This window comes from Haliotis cracherodii, unplaced genomic scaffold, assembly GCF_022045235.1.
Source record: "Haliotis cracherodii isolate W230 unplaced genomic scaffold, xgHalCrac1.p SCAF_3, whole genome shotgun sequence".
In the NCBI taxonomy this organism is placed as follows: domain Eukaryota; kingdom Metazoa; phylum Mollusca; class Gastropoda; order Lepetellida; family Haliotidae; genus Haliotis; species Haliotis cracherodii.
Window position 1 is genome coordinate 42,013,107 of NW_027266286.1, and position 17,155 is coordinate 42,030,261.

At 40.2% G+C, this 17,155-nt stretch overlaps 1 protein-coding gene across 3 annotated transcripts in view; it reads left to right on the forward strand.

Moving 5' to 3' along the window:
* LOC139474456 (adhesion G protein-coupled receptor L2-like) overlaps positions 1-17,155 on the forward strand; it is a 42,411-nt gene that overhangs the window by 2,244 nt on the left and 23,012 nt on the right. For 2 of the 3 annotated variants that reach the window (XM_071257490.1, XM_071257491.1), the window contains exons 2-13: positions 1,649-1,755; positions 3,109-3,232; positions 4,355-4,525; positions 5,562-5,801; positions 8,228-8,467; positions 8,996-9,121; positions 12,390-12,491; positions 13,064-13,161; positions 14,002-14,190; positions 14,921-14,989; positions 16,342-16,468; positions 16,954-17,082. In XM_071257490.1, the coding sequence (XP_071113591.1) occupies positions 1,681-1,755; positions 3,109-3,232; positions 4,355-4,525; positions 5,562-5,801; positions 8,228-8,467; positions 8,996-9,121; positions 12,390-12,491; positions 13,064-13,161; positions 14,002-14,190; positions 14,921-14,989; positions 16,342-16,468; positions 16,954-17,082 (1,690 nt within the window). In that variant the 5' untranslated portion in view covers positions 1,649-1,680. The remainder of the gene's footprint in view (positions 1-1,648; positions 1,756-3,108; positions 3,233-4,354; positions 4,526-5,561; positions 5,802-8,227; positions 8,468-8,995; positions 9,122-12,389; positions 12,492-13,063; positions 13,162-14,001; positions 14,191-14,920; positions 14,990-16,341; positions 16,469-16,953; positions 17,083-17,155) is intronic. The other variant, XM_071257492.1, reaches the window with a different exon arrangement.

Genomic DNA, 17,155 nt, shown 5'->3' on the forward strand with positions numbered 1-17,155 from the left:
GTGTTTGGTAGATGTTGAGTATTCGATGCCCGGAAGTTTGAGAATAAACACTGCAAATCACCCATGTTTATCTCCTAAGCGTTTTAAGCGTTGCAGTACAGTTTACATTCCGATAATAATAATAATAAAAATATTTATTTGATAAAAAAATTAAATAAATGTGCGTTTGAGTTATACACCACCTCTTTACGTAACATTTTTGCAGAGACATGACTCTGGTGTGTTGAATGAAACCACGATTAGAGTCGCAAGAGGTCACATTGTCCATTGGGCTGCAACACTGTATGTTACGGTGCTACATGAGGAACAGACACCATGTAAGCAGCTGGCATCCCATGGCGATTAAGGGGCATGATAGGTCACTAATACTGCATGTTTGTAGAGACCTATTTCTATAAGTCGGGCTATGGCCTGGCTAATTGTGTCTAATCATACTTCCCAGACCGAACCATCTCTCATGATGCCATAGTTTCTCTGGCCGCCGTAAAATAGCTGTACTATTGCTGCCAAAACAACATTGACACACGTCAGTTCATACTTTCTGATAAATCGACTCAACTACATTGTATTAATAGGATATGGGTGTCCCTTTACGGTGACGCCAACCGATCCATTTTGTTACCCCGACAAGCACAGGTTGTCAGGAACCTACTCAAACTATTAAACACGTCATGATATTATTGATCAACTGATATTCATATCAATCGACCGCATCCGTGGTCTAGTGGTAGAACGTCCGCCCGAAGAGCATAAGGTCCAGGGTTCGATACCCAGGCACGTCATACCAAAATACGTTAAAACTTGTTATTACCCTGCCTGGCGCTCGGTATTGAAGGGTACAAGAAGGACTCGGAGTCAGTATGCTGTGTCTGAATGGGGTATTCGTGTTACACTGCGGTGGGCTTGCACTATAAAATCGACATAAGTCCAGACTAGTACAAGCAGATACACACACACACACACACACACACACACACACACACACACACACACACACACACACACACACACACACACACACACACACACACACACACACACACACACACAGCAGATGCTCGTTTTCGTCTGTGTCATTCCCAAAGCACTGTTTAACTGAATGTTTAATACTTGTTGTTACCATCCGCTTCAAGGGAATAAAGCACAGGTCGGCTCGGAGTCAGTCAGCTCGGGGTATCTATGTTAAACTGTGGTATGGTATCTCAGTCGGCCAGCACTATACAACCGGAATTAGTCAGGACTAGTACAAGCAGCCAAACACACACACACACACACACACACACACACACACACACACACACACACACACACACACACACACACACACACACACACACACACACACACACACACACACAGAGGTGAGAATGAAAGTTGGAGTACTCTGTAGTCAGTAATATTACAACACTAGTATGGCGCACGGAAATTAATTGACTCTGGACCAGACAAGCAAGAGGGTGACAGCAATCTTATCTGTCACTACATCCCCTGTCTTCACTGTCACAACGACCCACGCTGTTGGATAAAGTATGTTCCTGATGTTATACATAGATACATCTGACAGATTCTATCCCGGAATCCCCACGGGGAAAAACACAAAATCAGCTTCATACAGTTTTTTCAGTTGTTTTCTTTTCTTATTCCACAGAATCTTTCATACAATGACAAGGGAGTGACAGAATGGTCAACAGATACGCCGTGTACATCTGCGCTGTCGTCCTCATAAGTTTTGGCTGTCAATCTGAAGCAAGTGGCGTAAGTACTGCAGTGTTAACAGAAGCTGTTACCTGTAACAGTGGGATTGAGAATTATTTTAGTCATTTTTCTTCAATTATGCCAAGGTCAGAGCTATTTATATCTTTCTACAGCTTTATGTGAAAAAGCAAAAGAACTTAGAAATATCCGGCGAAAGAAGTCAACCAAAACACGAGGGATCATCAGTGGAGATGCCGTATAGGTTGTGACAGAATACAAGAACATGTACCTCGGGACCATCACTGACAATAACTTGACGCTTCCCAAAACACAGGTGCCACATACAGCAAGTGTCAATCTCGCCTCCAATTTTCATGGAAACTGAGATATTTTAATATTGACTCTACAATAATTAATGCTTTTATTTCATGAAAATTGTGTTTAGTCAATCTGAAGCAATCTTATCTGTCACTACATCCCCTGTCTTCACTGTCACTACATCCCCTGTCTTATCACTACAAAACAAGACTTGACTGAAGCAAATTGTAAGATTAGGAGGAAGATTGCCTATAGTAATGTCTATGTGAGAATCTTGACGTTTTAAGAATGTTGTCAAGTGAGCCTCATAGATATTAGACGATTTATTTCACTTTTTAAATTCTTGTTATTCTGTTTTACCATCTGGAGGAAGATATCTCATTCCGAAAGTTAAATCTAAACAATCCAACACCTCTTTTATTCCAGTTAGCATATCATTTTTCAACAAATGTTAAATCTGAATGTTTTTACCAACTGGACGATGATACCTCATTCCAAAAGTTAAATCTAAACAATCCAAGACATCCAGTTAGCATATCACTTTACATAAATGTTAAATCCTAGTGTTTCTAATCTTTTTAAACCAACATCTACAGCACTTGTATGGTGTAATAATAAAAGTTTTAATGCTCTTAATGTTGTATGTTCTATGTTATGTTTAAAATGTCTATTTGTATTCGTTTAATCCCCTTAATGTATTATGTTTTGTGTAACATTTGTGATGCTCTGATGTATGAAGAATCGCCTTACGGGCAATAAATCTTTTGTTATTGTCCAGTAAAAAAGCCTAACTCAACTCGGACTGGGTAATGTTTATTGATTATCTTCTGTTTATCAGTCGGAGTTTGTTAATGACTAAGACAAGTCTTTATACTGTAAACACATAACCTCGTTTCAACAGAGTGAAGAGTTTGTGCACATGTTCCCGAATGTTTGCCATATTCCACAGAGAAATAGGCTGTCAAACAATATTACAACGTAATCACGAAGGCATGTCAATCAGTCTGTGCCTCAGGAGAGATTGGTTGATAGAATTATTTATGTATAATTTGATTCTACGCATAAATGCACTTTGACAAAGTCGTTTCTCTTCAGGAAAGAACTAACCCACCGTCTGACTGTAAGGCTTTCCAGGTGATCACGATCAAAGTCAACGTCGCCCCAGGGGAGTTAATTCATAATTGTCCAGACTCCTCTGGTCTAAATTTCACTCTTGAAGGTAAAACCTTTGCTGCGCGCGACATGTATGCTAGTTCTTAACACGAATCTACATTTTGCAAATAGATTGCTTTACTATTGCTATACAATATCATATTGGGGCAAATACATCCACTAACACTTGACATTTCATACTCTCCATTGTTTTGACTTCTGGATCCTTCTTTTCTGTTTCCACTGACAACTAACAATAGAGTGCTTCTCTCTGTTGATAGAACATCCGGATCCTTTTTCTGTTTCCACTGACAACTAACAATAGAGTGTTTCCCTCTGTTGATAGAACATCCGGATCCTTTTTCTGTTTCCACTGACAACTAACAATAGAGTGTTTCTCTCTGTTGATAGAACATCCTGATCCTTTTTCTGTTTCAACTGACAACTAACAATAGAGTGTTTCTCTCTGTTGATAGAACATCCGGATCCTTTTTCTGTTTCCACTGACAACTACATGTGTAACAATAGAGTGTTTCTCTCTGTTGATAGAACATCCGGATCCTTTTTCTGTTTCCACTGACAACTAACAATAGAGTGTTTCTCTCTGTTGATAGAACATCCGGATCCTTTTTCTGTTTCCACTGACAACTACATGTGTAACAATAGAGTGTTTCTCTCTGTTGATAGAACATCCGGATCCTTTTTTCTGTTTCCACTGACAACTAACAATAGAGTGTTTCTCTCTGTTGATAGAACATCCTGATCCTTTTTCTGTTTCCACTGACAACTAACAATAGAGTGTTTCTCTCTGTTGATAGAACATGCTGATCCTTTTTCTGTTTCCACTGACAACTACATGTGTAACAATAGAGTGTTTCTCTCTGTTGATAGAACATCCGGATCCTTTTTCTGTTTCCACTGACAACTAACAATAGAGTGTTTCTCTCTGTTGATAGAACATCCTGATCCTTTTTCTGTTTCCACTGACAACTAACAATAGAGTGGTTCTCTCTGTTGATAGAACATCCGGATCCTTTTTCTGTTTACCACTGACAACTGACATGATTGTATTATCCTCTATTGACATGATCATCCCTTCCCCGACACACTCAAACTGGTATTGTTTGAAATATGACCTGCTATTTGAACTGTACATGTCCTCTAATCTGATTCCGTAATTTGCTTATAGTTTCGGATTCATCGAAATACTTTCGAGTTGATACGAAGCCTGGCGTTTTGCTCTTGTATCTGTTGTCGTCACTGGATTCGTTGAACAAATCTGACTTGGCTATCAAAATCATTGGCGTGGATGGCCAGGGTAATATACAGAAGTCGGTACGATTCGACATACAGCTTGAAGGTAACAGTTTATTCACGTTAGATCAAGATAAATATATCACTTATATGAATGGATATATGTGGATTGTTTAACCCTTAATCAGGCACCGTCAATATTGCTTTGTTCTAGGCTAATGTAATGTGTATGCATGGCCACAGAGACAGACGTATATGCTTCTATGAGTCATCAAAAATTAACATAATTTCATAAGACGGCACATACTATAGTCTTACGGATTAAAAAAACCTAGTCAAGGTCCCAGAGTAATGTTACATTGTTATATGGGAACGTTACTTCGTCCTAAACTATATACGAGTTCTTGTAATTTGAGATAAAGAGTGAATTGACATTAAAGTCAGTTGCATGACTGTTTTGTCTGGATGAGAATGCTGTATAAATTTATAGTACTACACCGGACTGTGGAATATAAGTATGTAATGAAAACAAAGTATGTAATGAAAAATAAATCTAAATTTATGTAAAAAACAAGTCAATCAGATAACACAGCACCAGGAAAAGAAATCATTTTAGATAAGAGAAATGTATTGTGTAATAAAAGATTTCATAGACTGTAGTCTATATAATTTTACAATATATTAGTATATATACTCGCAGCCAAAAGAAACTCGAACCATAAAAACATGTAGAGACTTATGTACGTTAAGAAGAGATGTTTCAAATGTGTACCAATTAATGACAAAACTAACAATCAGTAAAGTGTTACCACGGAGTGTCTTTATTGTTATCACGAAATGCTGCACGTGAGTTCCAAACTTTACACGCTTATCACGAGTCATGGACCTATGACGTCACGTGGATGCGTTGATGAGTGTCGGTTCACACAACATAACAGTATGTTCGTTTGTACATCGAACCAATCTAATATCTCTTAAATATGAGTAATTCTTCATATATTAACCAAAATATATGGTATTTGATTTTCTTTTGTCGGTGAGTATGTATGTAAATGGTTTCCGAATATACGCTATTCTAGGAGGGGTTTTCAGTGACATTTTCCAGACAGTATATACTTATGGTGTATATTTTCTTGCTACAGGTGCAATAAAAAAGGAAATAAAACTTTTCACTGATCCCCCGAATTCGTTGTTTGAAAACGGAACATACGTTGAGATCGTATGTGAAGCTGACCAGTTCTCGGACCCGTCGTTCACGTGGGCTATATCCGGTCGGGATGTGACCCTTGGCCTCACCGATCGTTTCCGAGTCAATTACACTACACGAGGGAGCAAGAGCATTGGCGTGTTTAAGTTCAACCCAATACTTCACAGAGATGCCGGTTAGATAAAATCCTCCTTCTAAATGTTTTATATATTTTTTTCAATGTTAGATAAAACCCTCTATCTCACTGTTTGATACCAATAGTTAAGTGTTAAATAAAACCTACCTTCTGCATTTTTGATATCAATACTTTAGTGTTAGATGAAATCCTCCTTCCCAATGTTTGATATCAATACTACAGTGCTAGATGACACCCTGCTTCTCAATGTTTGATATCAATACTTTAGTGTTAGATGAAACCCTTCTTCTCAATGTTTGATATCGTTACCTTAATGGTAGATAAAAAAAACCTTCTCAATGTTTCATGTCATTACTTCAATGCTAGATGAAACCCTTCTCTCCAATTTTTGATATCAATACTTTAGTGCTAGATGAAATCCTCCTTCCCAATGTTTGATATCATTACTACAGTGCTAGATGAAACGCTTCTTCTCAATGTTTGATATCAGTACTTTAGTGTTAGATAAACCCCTCCTTCCCAATTTCTGATGTCGATACTACAGTGCTAGATGAAACGCTTCTTCTCAGTGTTTGATGTCGATACTTTAGTGTTAGATAAACCCCTCCTTCCCAATGTTTGATGTCGATACTTTAGTGTAAGATAAACCCCTCCTTCCCAATGTTTGATGTCGATACTTTAGTGTTAGATACACCCCTCCTTCCCAATGTTTGATATCAATACTTTAGTGCTAGACGAAACCCTCCTTCCCAATGTTTGATGTCGATACTTTAGTGCTAGACGAAACCCCTCCTTCCCAATGTTTGATATCAGTACTACAGTGCTAGATGAACCCCTCCTTCCCAATTTTTGATGTCGTTACTTTAGTGTTAGATAGACCCCTCCTTCCCAATGTTTGATATTAGTACTTTAGTGTAAGATAAACCCCTCCTTCCCAATGTTTGATATCAGTACTACAGTGCTAGATGAACCCCTCCTTCCCAATGTTTGATGTCGATACTTTAGTGTTAGATAAATCCCTCCTTCTCAATGTTTGATATCAGTACTACAGTGCTAGATGAACCCAACCCTCCCAATGTTTGATGTCGATACTTTAGTGTTAGACGAAACCCCTCCTTCCCAATGTTTGATGTCGATACTTTAGTGTTAGATAAACCCCTCCTTCCCAATGTTTGATATCAATACTTTAGTGCTAGACGAAACCCTCCTTCCCAATTTTTGATGTCGATACTTTAGTGCTAGACGAAATCCTCCTTCCCAATGTTTGATATCAGTACTACAGTGCTAGATGAACCCCTCCTTCCCAATGTTTGATATCAGTACTACAGTGCTAGATGAAACCCTCCTTCCCAATGTTTGATATCAATACATGTGTACTTCAGTGTTAGATGTGCATTGCTGGAATACTGATACAAGCGAAGTGAAACTATACCAACACTCTCACACAACAAACTCAATTAGAATTTATGATCAAAGCCATAACTATGATCACGTACATTTATTAACAGCTGAGTAGTAATAATAATAATAACAACAATGATATGAACTAGATGACATTCCTGATCGGTCTTCAGACAATATAGATGGCAAAGATGTCAAGGGGATCCATGGGCGACAGAAATTCATTTATTAAACTGTATTTCTCTTTGTACAGTTGTGCCTCAATAATGTGGAATGTATAACTATACACCAATAAAGTTCAAAACTGCACAGAGAGGAGGGTTTTACATTCTTAAAATAATGATATGAGTACAGTGACTTTCCCCACATCTTCTCAAGGCAAGAATCTGTCCACGAAGAGTGTCCACGAATCTTTATCAAAGTTTCCCTTGAAAACTAGACTTTGAAATAGGCTCGTTGACACTCTTACCCATGGAACATGGTTTTTCCCCTGAGTATAATTGTTTACATCTTGTATGTTGTATGTTTGTATGGAGGCATGTATGAGGATTTTACATCAGAGGCAAATGCATAATGGATTATTGATGCAGAGTATTACACCACGAGGGTAGTTTACTTCCTGTTTTAGACCCGTGAATACCGGGGTCTTCAGCAACCCATGCTTATCGTAAGAGGCGACTAACGGGTTCGGGTGGTCAGAGTCGCTGACTTGATTGATGCATGTCATGGTATCCCAATTGCATGGACCGATGCTCATGATGTCAATCACTGAATTGTCTGGTCAAGACTTGATTACTTAGAGACAGCCGCCATAGATAGCTGATAGCTGGAATATTGCTGAGTGCGGCGTTAAACAACAAACTCAACAAAACCAACAACAATTTGTTTTTGGACATATCTCAGATACTTTACAAACGTTAATAGATATACTCTTAAATATGTCTGAAGTTTCTCTTCTCTAATTTGACATACCTTATAGACATTTCCAATCGGTGATAGTAAGTAGATTATTGATGATCGTTTATTTACTTCACTATAATATAACTGACATAACCTTTTTGCAGGTCAGTTCAGTTGCATTCTGACCGGAAGTGAGGGCAATGTCCGGGTCAAGCAGGACCGGACACTTGGTCTCCACGTGGTCAGTAAACCCCACGTGGTTGCCAGACCTCCGTCCGTGTATGTCCGAGGAGACACAGCGGTGAACCTGACCTGTGTCCAAGACGACCCCCCGGACACGAAGGTAGAGGTGAGATGGTACAGACTTATAGGCGGGAAGAGGTCAAGGGTGTCGGTCAGCAGAGGTGAGTTCGTTGATACTTTAACATAATGACATTGATACTTTGAAAGGTTGTTGTCAATATTTAAAAAGCAAACAATCAGATAATTATCTTAAAATTTTTTTTAATAAAAGATCAATACCAAGTTTAATGAAAAAAAAGGTTCTTGAATTTGTTGCTCTTGAAACTTCTTATACTCTTACACAGCCTGTTTGTATATGATCCATAAAATCTTATAATGCCATGTATTATTCCACTGAGAAATGAATGTCATCCTCGATACAAAGATGAGTTAGTCAGTCAGTATGGTTTTACGCCGCTTTTAGCAATATTCCAGCAATATCACGGCGGGGGACACCAGAAATGGACTCCACACATTGTACCCATGTCGGGAATCGAACCCGGGTCTTCGGTGTGACGAGCGAACGCTTCAACCACTAGGCTACCCGACCGCCCCCATAGATGATAGAAGATGGTGTGATGCTATGTATATGCGGAATAATAGAATATGGTGTGATACCATGTATATACATGTATATGTTTACCTACCAGGTCTAGTGTCGAGGGAGGCGTATACTGTCCAAGGTCTGGTGGGCGACACGGAGTACGTGTGTGAGGGGTTCAACAACATGGGGCAGCATTACAGCAACGTTGTCAAAGTACACCAGCTAACACCAGGTGCGTGTCCCACTACATCCGAGGGTTTTCATGGCCCATCAGTATACTGCTTTTGTTTTAGTTTTTGTTTTAAAATATACTCAATCCCCCACAAACCCAGGCGGAGGAGTAGCCTTGTGGCGAGGTGTTGTTAGCTCATCACAGACAAACAGACAGACAGACACTGGAGGTCCGGGTTCGATTCCCAACACAGACTTACTCACAGTACTAATGTTCGATCAATCATTTGTAACCCTTACGCCTCGTCAAATGTATATGGCTACTATGAAATCTGTTGACATCAAAATGTAACAATCGTTTGGTGAAAAAAATCTTAATCCTCTCCCGACGACATGAACCACCGATTGTTTTGTCCTGTCTAAGCTAAATTGTGCACAGGCTGTGATATACCATTGATATTCTTAACTGTAGTGCAAAAAAAAGGAATTTATTCACGGAATTTAAATGCCACTTTGCAGTCATAGTAGCGGCTGGATAATTTTCGACTACAGGACTATGGATAATGTAATGGGAAACTGACAATTTGTTCAAAGTGTGTTTTCATCTTTTGGTTTAACGTGAAACATACATCTTGTATATGCGAGGACTAGTTGGGACCAATATCAACTTTAGTCCAGCATTTAATCAAGACATATCAGTAAGATTGAGACATTGCACTTCTTGCAAGATAATGGACGTAAACATCAGTGACGAATGACGAATTTGTAAAGCTAACATCCCTGAAATGTAAAACGTAAATATACTGAACCAAATTAAAAACTTCACAATCCTAAAATTTTAACATTTTGACCAGTTATCTTTGTGGGCCCTTATTGTGTATTTAAACAGTAATGGCCACGTATTGTCTTAAGATAACACCCGTTTTTGTGCAGGTGAATCGATCAAAATTATGTGCACAGCACTATAATGGCAAAAGTGGTTTTTCACGTGCAACTGGTCACGTGGCCATAATACCGCACGTGTTTTCAGCCATACTTGTTAGCAGTCATCAACAAAACAGAAAAACACAAGAAAACAAAAGTCTTAACGGCCATTTGTCATGCCACTCCTTTCAAATGTGCAATGTGAACGTGCCATCGGCATGTTGCAGAAGGGAACGTCCGTAGCTGAAGTCGCAAGGACGATGGGTTGTAGTCGACGGACTATTTATGATTTACAGACGCGTGTACAGCAAACGGGTACCACCGTTGATCGCCCTCAGCCAGGTCGACCACGTGTGACGTCACATGCAGAGGATCGTCAGATTGTCTTACGTCACCTCCGTAACCGATTTTTGACGGCCACATCAACCAGAAATGAATTGTTTAGGGGTAGACTGAGTGCACAAACTGTTCGAAACCGTCTGAGAACTGCTCACCTTCAAGCACGACGGCTATACTGCGGGCCGATTCTGACTCAATTACACAGACGTCAACGTCAATTGTGGGCACAGCGACACTTACGATGGACTCAGAGGAATTGGAATCAAGTCGTCTTCATTGATGAATCCCGATTTAATCTTCGATTTGCTGATGGTAGGGTGAGGGTGTGGAGGCGCCGTCATGAACGTTACGCCCAGTGCCGTGAACAGATTTCGAGTCGAAAGTGTCATGGTGTGGGGTGCTTTCTGTGGCAATGCACGTTCCAGGCTTCTTGTCATCCGTGGCAACCTCAACGCTGCTGCTTACCGCGACCAGGTACTTCTGCCTTTTATGGCAGCACATGCCAGACCCCACACAGCAATTTTGCCAAGGAATTTCCTTCAGAATGCTGGGGTCAACGTCATGGACTGGCCGTCAAGGTCTCCCGACCTCAGTCCCATCGAACAAGTCTGGGATGCTCTTGGCAGAAGTCTGCACTTTCTCCAGAACCAACCACAGAATTTGCAAGATCTTGGCACCATTTTGCAGCAACAATGGCGTCGTCTTCCCAATCATGTGTTCACAAGCATCACATGGTCCATGCGGAGGCGTTGTGTGGCAGTTATCAACGCACATGGTGGCCATACACGCTACTGAACTTGTGTGCCATCAGATTCTCGTGCTTGGGACTTATGATTTAAACTGTTGATGTTATTACCGAATACCGTAGTTGCTTGGAAAGAATTATGGTTACCACCGCTAATTAAAATCCCTCTTTGGACATTAATGATTATAAATTACCTTCTCTGATACATTTGTCCGTCATATATGGGATTACTTTCAAAAATGTGAAGTTTTTAATTTGACTAAGTATATGTATATTTCTACAGCAATATATGTGTGGTTATCAATCATCTGTGAGGTTATGTTTTGATTCTGACATTTTTATTCATATTTTAATACGTAACAGTGTGCATATAATATATGTATTGCCATGTAAACGATGTGATGTGTGACACTTTCAAATTTGTTTCTCATAAGTTTACGTATCTGTGTGCTCGTCGTGGCTCCGTGTTTATGCCTCGGATGAAGGTTTTGCCGTTTTATTTTGTTTGCCCCTGAGATCATAAGACAATCTTCACGCCTCGAAGTGTCATATTCTACGTGCGCTTCTTGTACTTACTGTAACCGCGATGAACTTGTATCAGTTCACCTGGAAACTCCGTCGAATTGTTTGTTTGCTGTTTAAGAGCGCAGTGATCAATATTCCAATTGTATTACCACAGAAATTAATCATTACTTGCAATAACGAGCATCCTTCGACGTCGTGCGGGTAACGCGACAAGCATTCAACCACGTTACAAATCCCAACCGGGGTAGAAATGGTCTGCAGCAACACATGCTTTCCCTAAAAGGCGAGTATGCTTGTCGTAAGAGCCGACTAACGAGATCGGGTGGTCTTCAGGGTGGCTTGCTGAATTGGTTGATGCATGTCATCGGTCCCTAATGCGTGGATCGTCTGGTCCAGACTCAATTATTTACAGACCGCCGTCATATAGCTGGAATAGTGCTGAGTGCGGCTTTAAACAACAAACAAAAAACAACAAATCCCAACCACCCGATCCAATATTCAATTAGTCACCTCTTACGACAAAAATGTAGTGCTGGAGAAAAGCTTTAACCCTGATCATGAGTCCCCACGAAGCTTCCGTCGAGTTAACCTTAAGTACTGTATGTATGTCTGTTGTGTGTCATGATCAACATTTTGTCTGGACCACCTGAGTTAATATCAACAATGATGATACCACATTCAATTCAGATTATTCAACATATCCGATACAATGAAGAAAGATATGAATCTGAAAACTTGGTGACATAAAAATTACAGCTTGCTCTCACTGTATGATTATTATTGTTTGTTTTATCAGGTATGAGCACGTGTCAGGGAGAAGTGGACGGTTCTGGCATCGTTTGGCTGGAGACACCGATTGGAGAAAGCATAATGTCAGATTGTCCCATGAAATTACAAGGTAAAGTAATTATGCATGTAGTGAAGATGATAACCAGTGTTTTTTGGTTTGTTTGTTTGATTTTTGTCTAATGCCGCTGTTCCAGCTATATGACGGCGATCTGTAAATAATCGAGTCAGGACTAGACAATCCAGTGATTAATATCATGAGCATTGATCCGTGCAATTGGGATACGATGACATGCATCAACCAAGCCAGAGAGCCTGACCACCCGATCCCGTTAGTCGCCTCTTACGATAAGCATAGTCGCCTTTTCCGGAAGACCTCTTCAAGCCCGGATCTTCACGGGTCAGTGCAGTATGTAGTAAAATTACAATGAACGGCTTCAGGGGCTCAGTTGTCAATGCTTCTCTTGAAACTCATAATGCATGATTGGTTTGATTCCCAACATAGGAATCTGTATTCTAGGATATCATGGATGTCTCACCCATCTAGCCTCTTCACTCAAAACAACACTGTTGTCAAACTGAAATAAATAAAATGTCACTGTCTTGTTTTTATTCATTATTTGTCATGCTTCCAAAATACCCTTTTTGATCAATTAAACCTTTCTTTATGAAATGCGATTTCAGGAACGTCTTCACGACGTTGCAATCTTCTTGGTCAGTGGGACAATGCCGACTACGACACGAACTGCCGTCAGATTACACTAGACATTGCCCTTCAAACTGTAAGCAACTTCCCCTTGGCTGTGTAAAATTAACTTGTGTTATCAATATTACTAACTAAAACAGTGCCTGATGCTAAGGGTGGTGTGTTAAATCGTTCTCTCGTAACAAATCAATCCCAGATTCTCTACATGGGTACAATGGCTATTCTTGGTGCCCTCCATCGCTATACGCCGGACAATTACACAATAAGGTTTCACGAAACCCCTCCTATATAAAGTGTATTATATCTTCTTTCCAGTTTTGATAAATACCCTTGACCAAGTCACCACCACACCTTAAACATAGTACTTGGTGTTACCCTATCTGGCGCTCGGCATTAATGGGTTAAAACAAGGACTGGTCGGCTCGGAGTCGGTATACCGTTTCTGAGTGGGGTATTCATGTTAAACTGCGTCACGGTATCTCAGTGGGTTAGCATAAATCGGCATCAATCCTGACTAGAACAAGCAGACACACACACACACACACACACACACACACACACACACACACACACACACATGCATGCATGCACGTCGCTATACAAGTGCAATAATGTTGGACGCGACGTTAAACCCCATTTCAACTCAACTCAACCGCCTTCGTTCTGAGTCCGATCCGAATTCGACGCAAAACATAGTCGTCCAATCAAATTAATCTCAAGAGCAAGAGAAAATATGTGATTAGGAAGCGATAGGGGTGACGTTACTTCCGCAACAAAGCTATGATGAAGAATGGGTCAATGGTAAATAACATAAAAGAATGGATATTTAATACACAAGATAATTAATGTGAAGCATGAAACCATTCCCACGTCTTAATGTTGATGCGCATATAAAATCCACGATTGTTCTATTTAGGCGATACAGGCAAAAGAAGGGGTGTTAAAAGGCTCCCTTGGCGACGTCCTGGAGGACCTACAGTCTGCTAACGACACGGAACTGCTGACGTCTAACGACATTGATGTCATCTTGGAAGTGCTGGAGATCATTGCAGAGGGATATATCCAAGGAGAAGGGGGACGTAGCGTGGAACCAGATGACGTTAAGGTACGAAATAGGCCCTCCCTGAGATTTCCGGGGCAGCGCCCAATGCTTAGTGTAAGAGCCGACTAAGTGAGGATCCGGGGATCACAAATGAAAACCTTGTATGCCATCATCGTCATCTCAATAGCGGAATTGTGTGAACATCCAATTAGATTGTGTGTTTGTTTGTTTGTTGTTTAACGCTGCACTCAGCAATATTCCAGCTATCTGACGGCGGTCTGTAAATAATCGAGTCTGGACCAGCCAATCCAGTGATTGACATCATGAGCTTCGATCCACGTAATTGGGACAGATGACATGCATCAACCAATTCACCGAGCCTGACCACCCGATCCCGTTGGTCGCCTTTTACGGCAAGCATGGGTTGCTGAAGTTGCCGTAAAAGGCGTCCAATTAGAACATAACTGACGCGCTGATGATAAATATTGTTTGACAGTTCTATTTTCCTTTGGGTTTGAAGGCCACAACAAATTAAATTGAATAAATTCTTTTTTCGGATATGTGTATACATCTAACAGGTAATAATATCATAGTGATGTTTATGTTTGATCATATAAACGTTGGGCCAGTCGTCGAAGGCGCCGCAATTCGCGGTGCAGAGTTGACTCGCTTAGACGTATCAGGATCCTTGATAAGGCTGACACGCCGTAGTATTACTTCAATTCTGAGTTAAAACCAACTCACTCGCTCCATACTTACCTGATTACATGTGTTTATATTTACATATTTACAGAAAATGGTCACAGTTGTAGATGCTGTATTAAGTGTTGATAATGAGAAGTGGAAAAAGCTCAATGTACAAGTAAGTATCATATGACAAATGCTTGATCTAATGCAACTGGCCCGACGGTTAACAAGGAACAAAACTTTATTTATGTCACAACGAATTGGCAGTTGTTTTTAGCTGCCACCAGCTGTTGAAATTTGGTCAAATCTGTATTGTTGGTGGTTTTGTGGAAATTACCACAGTATTGATATGTAAAAAGACCAAGTTTACAGAACAGAAATCAAAGAATGTTTGAAATGTCTTCATGAAGATATGTATGCACATTACTCGATATGCTGCAATCTTATTTATTACACATGTTGTAATACACATATTTTGAAAACCAATTTTAATTGTTCTTTTTAATTTATAATTGATCAGTAAAGTTGGTTGGTTTGTTGTTTAAAGCCACACTCAGCAACATTCCAGCTATATAACGGCGGTCTGTAAATAATCATGTCTGGACCAGACAATCCAGTGATTAATATCATGAGCATCAATCAACCAAGTCAGCAGGCCTGACTACCCGATCCCGTTAGTCGCCTCTTACGACAAGCATCTTCATGGGTCCTGATCAGTAAATCATCCCATATTCCTGAAGCACCATTTCAATGGATACCAATTAAAGGGCTTTGGGTGTACTTTTTAGTGTTTATCATTTGAACCAATTTAGTTTACAATACCGATCTTCTTTCTGTTCTGAAACTGCAAAGCAACATACGAGTCTCTTATGAGACTCATAACAGTGCCTATAACAACTGAATTGAGTCTTTGAGGTGCATTTACAGGAATGAATCCCAAGGGAAAATCCTTCACACAGTGCATGTGCATGACGTATTTGACAATGAATAATAGATAGATATAGTCCTATACCCATGGTCCCTTTTTTCAACGATCTGAGGGTTGATTACAACACATGTATATATATAGTTGGATAATTGGTAATGAAAGGTGGGTGGACAACCACAACTATCTGCTAAACATGAGAAGATATTGAGTGTCAAGGTGTCTTTGACGATCGAAAACCGGACTATTTTGGGTTGTCTATTTTCATTTGATTATACTATTGACATTTTAATTTGATGACACCATCAGGCAAACCTCTCTGGCAAGTGCATTATGAGCATTCCGTGTCAGAAGTACCTCAGTGACATGTGAACCGACACAACGTAAGTAGTCGTAAGTAGTTGTGTGACGTGGTTGGCCGTGTGTCCTCGTCCTAGGCATGGTAGATCGTTACTCTATTAACCACTTGTTTCAGTGGACCAGATATGATTGCTACACGTTACCGTGTTGTAGTACCGTAGTATTATGTAGTATTATAATGTATTTTACTCATGATTGGAAAGTGTAACGTGTTTTCGACATTTCAAACATTTGTTCGACAGAAGAAGCGTGGCCCTAAGTCACTGCTGTGGTCAGTTGACACAATACTGCAACTCGCCGCCCAGAGGGCAGCTACACAGGATTCATCCGGGGCGGACTTCAACGTCACCATCAGCACAGAGAATATATGTGAGTTGCACATACCGTCACTGCTCAGTAGACCACAACAGTTAAACAATTAGTTCAGGGAGGCTCTCTATTTTTTCGTTCTGCATGAACAAGTACTTCCTGAAACCTAATTGCGCTCGTGACTGTAAGGCATCCTAGTGGTTAAAGCGTTTTAACTACATCGAAGGTTTGGGTTCGACTCCCAACACTGGTAAACCCCATATTTGGTGCCCCTTGCCGATTCTAAAAAAATGCTTAAAGCAGCGTATGAAGATTGCTTGAACTGCGTCTTCTTTACTGCAATCTATAGCTTTGTCAAAGTTATGCGGGTAGGGGTTGTGTCGACAACCACAAATGTGTTTCGAATTTTGTGGGCAATAAAACTTTGTCAGGCGATGAGAAAGTATAAAACGGTAAATAAAAAGCAATCTGTCGATCCTTTTAAGGGATGTTGTGCAGTAATCAACAATTCCGTTTAATTTCTTTAGCATTGTTATTTCACACAGTTGTGCAGATTGGAAGGGTACGAGATGAGAAGGTCAACTTCCCAGAGATGGAGATTAATCGCATCTCCTGGGTGAGCGAGAGAAGTTCCTCGGCACGGATGCAGCAGGAGTCCTTCCAAAACATGCGGCGTAGGTGTAGCAGCGTGACGTTCACACGTCACATGTAACTTGTTTAATCCTCGGGAAATTTCATGTCATCTGA